Source organism: Protobothrops mucrosquamatus, unplaced genomic scaffold (genome assembly GCF_001527695.2).
Source record: "Protobothrops mucrosquamatus isolate PMUCROS unplaced genomic scaffold, P.Mucros_1.0 scaffold488, whole genome shotgun sequence".
Lineage (NCBI taxonomy): Eukaryota > Metazoa > Chordata > Lepidosauria > Squamata > Viperidae > Protobothrops > Protobothrops mucrosquamatus.
The window spans coordinates 143,399-151,336 of NW_015386807.1; the positions used below are offsets into that span (position 1 = coordinate 143,399).

The 7,938-nt window shown below is 37.6% G+C and overlaps 1 protein-coding gene across 1 annotated transcript in view; it reads right to left on the reverse strand.

Annotated features, from left to right (window-relative positions):
- Positions 1–5,283: 5,283 nt before the first annotated feature.
- MAB21L4 (mab-21 like 4) overlaps positions 5,284–7,938 on the reverse strand; it is an 18,340-nt gene continuing 15,685 nt past the window's right edge. Inside the window, exon 5 of the mRNA XM_015816733.1 lies at positions 5,284–6,664. Within this exon, the coding sequence (XP_015672219.1) occupies positions 6,572–6,664 (93 nt within the window). The 3' untranslated portion in view covers positions 5,284–6,571. The remainder of the gene's footprint in view (positions 6,665–7,938) is intronic.

The window sequence follows — 7,938 nt, forward strand, 5'->3', positions numbered from 1 at the left end:
AATTTACTAAGCAAATCATAGTGTGGTACTGTCTCAAGACTCTATTGCTATTAAAGAAAAAACTACAAGACCCAGAAAGCTGTCCTGTCTTCCCTCAATCCTTCTCACTAACCACTATTAACCATTGTTAAGTGACAAATCTCATGACATCGCCTGAATTTTTGCCTCTAGCCAGCTGCAGGGACAACTGAAGTTGCCTTTAGCTGCTCTGCTGTTAAAGTGATGTTATAATGCCTCTTTTGTTCCAATTTAAACCTTGTTGACACTGCCTCCAAGATAGTGTTGATGACAACATGGTCAGAGGCTAGGATCCTCCCATCTCTAGTTTAGAGTAAGGTGACTGTGAGCCTCCTGACTTAATTAGGAATTAGGGATTTGAGGGCTCTAGCCAGCCTCAAAACTGCTTTTCTCTGCACCCCAAGCAAAGCCACAGAGCCATGTTTCCCAGCCTTTCTGGAACGCTGTCCTGGGGATGCGTTTAAACTGAAGATATTAACACAGTTCATGAAGAAAGTGCCTGAGAGAAGATGTGCAGATATTTTTAAAATATTTTGGTTCAAAAGTTATTCTAAAAATTATTCTAAAATGTTTTTGCTTGTTCCTAGATTCTTTTGATTCCTGTTTTACTTCATCATTATCATTACTTATATCATGTTATCTGTCATATTACCTCTTTGAATTCTAAATCCTACAGTCAGACATGCAAGCTGACAAGTAAATAAATAAAACCAAAGATCTCTTACCTCAAACAGGAGTTTCCCTGCATAATACAGGAATGTCTCCATTATAAATGAAATGTGCAAAACTAAGCTAAACTAAACTAATCCTAACTAAACTAATTCAACAAATATATGAAATATGATAAAAAAAATAAATAAACAGTATGTGTAAATAGGTATATTAAATAAAATGAATAAACAAATAAATACTGTAAAATAAAACAAACCTAAGCTACGTAAATACAGATAAATAAAAGCACAAGAAAATATAAGCAACCAAATAAAAGCAAATGAACCTAACTAAGCGCCCACACGAGATAAAACTCTTGAGTGAATAGTTTTCACTCAGCCCACCAAAAAGTTGTATTTACTTCTCCTTTGTGAGCTCATGCCGCTGTCAGCACCATTATGAGGCATGCCCTCACAAAGAAAAAGCAAAGCAAACTGAGTGGCTGAGTGAATGCTACTCAAGAGTTTTATCTATTTTTCAATATTGGTAGAAATGTAACTACAAAATTCTGCTGATGCATTTAGTGCAATCAGAGGATGATCTAACAAGAAAAATACACACAGGTGAGAGTGAAAAAGGGCTGTAGTGGTGAATGAGCAGACCTGGAGAGATTTCTCTGCTTGGCAGAGTAAATTGCAATAGGATCTCACTTTAAAGAGCTTCCACGCATTGCTTCTTGTCCAGCTCTTAGGTGCTTTTGAGAATAAGTCAACCCCCTCATCTGTATGGCTGCCCCTCAATTACTGGAAGATAGCTGTCATGTTACCCCTAATCTTTTTCTTTGATAGGCTAGACATAGCTAGTTCCCTTAACCAATGGTTGTACAATTTAGCCTCCAGACCTCTTATCATCTTAGTTGCTCTTCTCTGCACTCTTTCTAGACTCTCAGCATCTTTTTTGTATTGTGGCAATTTTCCAAAAAGCCCTTAAGAAGACCAGGTCCGAGTGTGATGGAAAGTGCACCTGAAGGAGCAGTGGGGGAGATTTTAGGCAACACAGAGTTCTCCCAGAAAGAGACCTGGATCAAGAGATTGCGCAGATCCGAGCTGGAAGGGGGAGCAGGAAAGAAGTTCAGTGTAGCTTGAATTCACACAAGATTCTCTTAGAGTATATCTAGTAAGTTAGAAGATTATCGCTTGAATTTGGCAAGATTCTGTCGATTAGGTTTAAGCAAATAAAGGATTGAACTTAATTGGATTTCGCTGTGCCATTCCTGATCTTGGGCCTGACATTTCCTTCAACTATGGGATTTCTAGTTTTTTTTAGGATATCTATTATTATGGTCTTTTATATTTGTATTTGCTATTTTTCTCTCCCTAGTTTTTGAGAGGGTAAAAGTGAGGGATGGGAGGGATAGTTTCAGGCTTGCATGATTCTGTTAACATAACCTCTAACGTAGATAGAACTAGCATATCTGGTTCTGCTTCTTGTCTAGACACTAGAAATGTTACGTTAATGTCAGGCCCATCATACATCTTGCAAATCAATTTAATGTCAGTTTTCTTATTGGAAAGTTTATTTGATTTTTCACCTTGGAAAAATGGTTAAGCAAGCTGGGGAAGTTTGTTTTGATGTACAGAATAATTTTCTACCTTACAAGTAAATCTGATGTAGAATTCAGTTCTCAATGGAAACCATTCTTGACTGAATACATGGATTTATGCCTCGTCCAAAATTTAATAGAATAACAGAGTTGGAAGGGACCTTGCTCAGGCAGGAAACTCTATGCTATTTCAGACAAATGGTTGTCCAATCTCTTCTTAAAAACTTCCGGTGTTGGAGCATTCACAACTTCTGGAGGCAAGTCGTTCCACTGATTGTTCTAAGTGTCAGGAAATTTCTCCTTAGTTCTAGGTTGCTTCCCTCTTTGATTAGTTTCCATCTGTTGCTTCTTGTCTTGCCTTCAGGTGCTTTGGAGAATAGCTTAACTCCCTCTTTGTGGCAATACCTGAGATATTGGAACACTGCTATCATGTCACCCCTAGTTCTTCTTTTCATTAAACTAGACATACCTAATTCCAGAAACCTTTCTTTACACGTTTTAGCCTCCAGTCCCATACAATTTTCCAAGAATAGAGTTTCCAAGGATAGAGCCCCCAGTAATTCTGCACATAAATGCAACTCTCCATTATTCTTTGCCAAAGCATGGTATATGATGTAACATTTATCAATAAATGATTTGAATCTATTTATTCCTGAAGTATCGTTGACAGCATCACCTACTGATAATTCTAGTCTGTTATTAGCACAATGCCAAACTATAAGAGAAGGAAAACGTTCTGACAGTAATTGTTTCACTCCACTTTTACACCCTAACATCACAGCAGCGCCATCGCACACCAGAGAAACCAAATATTTTTTTAAAATAATCTTCTGCCATCCAATAAGTGAAGATATTGGAGTAAGGAATCAAATACTCCTTCTGCTGTTACTTTTTCAAGTTCTGCCAAATCCAAAAACAAATTTATCGGTGAATTCATTCCAACACCTTTGATACAGCACTGAACATATACTATTAGGGTAGTTTTTTTGCTTATTGTGGTTGATTCATCAATTATCAATGAAATTTTATTATTGGATTGAACAATTTCTTTAACCATAGTTTTCCTCATTTCTTCACTTATATGATTAACAGTGTTAATACACGCATTTGTAGAATGAAAAATACAACCCATTTCAACTCCGTTCAGTTCTTGAAGATCAATTTCAGTTTCAAAATGATGGAATGATTGATTTTCCTTTGCAGTTATTATTTTTTCATGAGATAATGAGGTTAAAACAACATTCTCAAGAGTCATTTTTTCGCTTTCAGCAACTATTTGTAATGTGCTTTATGTGCAGCAGATTCTCTGTGATCAAAAAAATTTTTTTAAGTGAGCTCAACTGATGCTTGCTATCTTTGCCAGAATAGGTTATCTTATTGTTGGTTCATTCTTTGGAAAGTTTCATTCCCATTTTATTTCAATTCCAAGAGTTCCAACTTTTCTACGAGGCGTACAGCCAACTTTCATTTTGTAAACACAGAGCCATTTATTTTTCAAGCAAAAATCATTTTTTGATCATAGGTCCAGCAGTCCGGCCAGTCATTTGTAGTTTGGCATTGCTTCTCAAGATCAGATTCAGAAATATCAACAGGCGTCATTATTTTCGTGTGTTCTGTCATTGTGTCTGTTAATATTCTGGCCTTTTTATTAGCAGGACCGGTGGTTGAGAAGTAATTAGTAATTTTTTTCATTTTTAAATTTGGGGTCACACTTTTACACTAAAAATTAAAACAAATTCACCAATGATTTTTTAAAATTAATTATTTACCTTTTGCACATAGTCAATCACTGTATACACACCCACACACGTCAGTTGTGTAGTGAAACAATGGTTGCCACCCTCAGTAAGAACTCAGCACGCAACCACATGACCAATCACAAGCCCAGCAGTGACCACCTCCCAACAAATCCTGCAAAAGGCGGTGTAAACATTAAGGGCTACACAACCCTTAAGCCCTTTGTCTTGGAACTTGGTTTGTCTGAAACCAATAACACTTAATCCATGTTTCATCTAAAAACGCAGCAGATGCCACCTGAGGGTTCCCCTTGCAGTTCTTTCTAGACCCAGATCTACGCAAAATTAAGTGCTGCTCCCACCACCTCCCACCCCCAGTCCTCTCTTACTCACAAGAAGATGGTGCGGTTGGGCATCAGGGAGGGATGCAAAGATTCCGCCAACTCACCTTCGCTGCAGACAACTTTGATGCACAGCACTTGCCGGCTGGATCCCTTGGAGCGCTTGGAGGTGCAGAGACAGCTGTCAATGGCCAGGTCCAGGCAATTCCTGTTGGCTTTCAAAAGCCAACAGAGGGAGTAGCACAGCCCGTGCATGGCGAGGGGGCAGTGCCTCGGTTCTTCTGCATTTTGGCAGCTCTAAGTAAGAGGTGGTGGTGGCGCCACTCATGGCATAGTCGGCGCGCACGGCAACCCTCTGGCTGTGAAAGGGAGTCGCTGTCCACCCTCACACCTCTTCTCCTCCTTCTCCTCCTTCTCCTCCGCAGTGGGTCAGAGACAGGAGGTGCTCCCTCACCCTCGCACCACCACTTCCTGCCGTCGAATCTCTAGGCGGACCACACAGTGCTTTTGTGCTGCCTCTCACCTTTTGGCTGTTGGAGGAATTATTTTTCTTAATTTTTTTTTCTTCAGGTGTTTCTCAGGGGGGGCAGTGTGTGCTGCCTCCGAGGGACGCTCCCCCTCCCCTCAGGAGACAGCATCCGAGTCTGATGGTGCAAGCACAAGAGTCGTGCCCCGGGACTAACCATGCGCCAAAGCAGCGTGAGCTGTGTGAAGAACCACCTTCACTAGTGTTTCTGTGGAAGTTGAAAATCTGTTAAAAAAAGATGCTGGAACGCCATTCTGTGCATTCTATGACAAAAAAGCCCTGATTATATATGTTATGTATTGTATTGAAATTACCTTGGTTCCATTAGTAAATGATATATTTACAGTGTGATTAGAATAAAACTGAGCCATAAACTGGGGGGGGGGGAAAATGTATGATACCAAAATCAGATAGCAAGTTTTTATATAGAATTGTATTACATTATTATTTTTCTCACATATATGAATTAACATACATAACATGGAATTAAAAATAACAGTGACTACATGGCAGCGCCATAAACATATATACCTTTAGGTACAATCATACAAAAAGATATGCTATGATTTTGTTACTTCATAAATTCTTCCTATGCGGAAAGAATACAGATAATTATATGGCTATAATTAACATTATATAGCATCTAGCATTGCTTTGTAAGTATGCTCTTCACAAAAGACCACATTCTACAATACAGATGGCAGCCATTTTGGCTCCAAGGGCTGCATGGGAAACAGGATTTAGCTCCAGATTAACATCCAGGTTTTCACAGATGTATGCATATGTACATTTATACAAACATGTTCACAAAAAGTGCAGTTTTTAATTCATAGATGTACTACCAATCATCAGAGATACCCAGGCACAGAACTTCATTTGGGAGTTGTCTTAATACTTTGTAAAATTTTGCAGTGAACAAAGAACTGCTGAATTTCCTACTAAGGCAATAGATGACCAGAAGTTCTTACACTAGATATGTTTTTCATCAGGTTTTCAGCCTTCAGAAACGAAGGATCAGAGGAAATCTGCAACAATAGCATACTGTGCTGTCCACATATACCTGAGCGCTGAAAAAGCTATAAATACAATTTCACTTCCTTTTTAAATTGTTTTTTTTCTGTATTAATTCTGAACATTGGCATTTTCTAAAGAGACTCAGAATATCTTAATATTTTCTTGTAATATAGGAGCATACTATCACGGAGTATACTAGCTCCATTCTGTAGTGGTGAATGGGGAACAGAAAGAAAAACTGTGAGAGACCTGGACAAAAATGATATTAATTTTAAGTTACATTAATTAGATTAATAGGATTACTCTGTATGCATTTAATAATTATTGCTATCACATTCACAATTATTATCTGGTAGCAACTTTTGGAAGAGTTCTGTTCATTCTTTCTAAAGTTTGAAAGACACCAGATTATAAATCTCTGATAAACAGTATGCAGACAGAGAATTAAGACCACTGTATATATTTTACTTACTGTATAAAAGACAGTAGTTACAAATTGGACCATCATTCTTAGTAGCGAAATTGAATTCAACAAGTGCTACCTTTATATACTGTAGAGTGATATGCTATATGTGCTTTATTTTCTTGAGCAAGAAACTCAAACAGTATCAGAAATGATGCTTGATCACAACAAATAAGCTAAATATAAAGCATGTTCATCCAGGCAGGAAAGACAGAATTTTCAACTCTGGTTATGGACCATTTTCTTAATCTTTGATAAGATGCTTGACATAGCAGAGATCCGTTGTGTGTCTTTAACCTGATATGCCTGAAACTGAAAAAAAAAAAAGTCAAACTATATCAAGTAACATGGTCATCACTGTAGAACTGGCTTTTAAGGAACTGTTCAGATCCAACAGGCTGCCAGGATATGGAGACTGACAAAAGCAGCATTGCCATGTGGTGTTATAAGTCCTGATCTCTTTGTGTGCTGTGGTGTCACAGGTACATCCTAAAGGGCCAAAATATGCAATGTAACACCACGACACTACTCATTCTCACAAAAACAGCAAAATCTCATGCACATTGCTGCGTCAGTTATTCTATAATTAGGATGGGTTCAGTTTCCATACTTATTTAATGGAATGGTTAATTTGTCAGTAATTATTTCTCACAATGGTTGGCAGTATTGTGGACAAGATTTACAAAAAAACAACAACCAGCTTCTCTTTTGCTAAATGCATCCATATTTAATGGCTTTGTAGTTGCTCTTCCTTAGACTACCTCATTGTTTCTTGCATATGTACACAAGAACCTTGCTAGAGTTGCACAACTTACCAGTGCGGCAGTATATCATTATTACACACCTCTCACTGAGATTGGTTTTCTAGATTTTAGATTCTATTGGGATGATGCTCCCTAATGTTTCTGTTCTCACACCCACATTGGTTTATATTTGTCCTCAGTCTTATTAGGCACTACTGTATTGTCATATCAAACACTGCTGTATGTTTTGCCCGATCTGTTTTATTTTCTTTTGTGCTCTGTGGCTGGCTGGCTATAGATCTTTAATAACTTCTTAGCAGCGATCTTCAATAGCATATAATTTATATCCTTTGCATAATGCTTGATATATAAAATATTGCTGATTTCTCAGTGGGAAGAACTGTTTTTCTTTCTTTGAGCGATCAACTTTTCTGCTGTAAGGTTTGGTGTTTCTTTTTTCTTTAGTAAATCTACCAAGACATAATTAAAAGGCTAAAACAATACAGCCCTTGACTTTAAAACAATAAAGTAATAACCCAAGGAAAGAAAAGTAGTATTTTTTTGTTAATAATTTGACATTAACAGGAAAAAAAACCTTAAGGCTAGGTAGAAGCCCAATGAAAAACAGGTAGCACCCTTAAGAATGATAGCTCCAGAACAAAGGTGTTAACCCAAATTAAAATGTAACTGGGAAATGTTTAACAAAATAAAAATACAATAAAATAGATAAGATTGCGTTTTAAAACAAAATAATAATAAGTGAAACCACAACACTTCGGGTTTGTGACTTGCAAGGAGTACGGCACAAGTTTGCCATCTCAATTTAGCCGCTGCAGCAAAGAT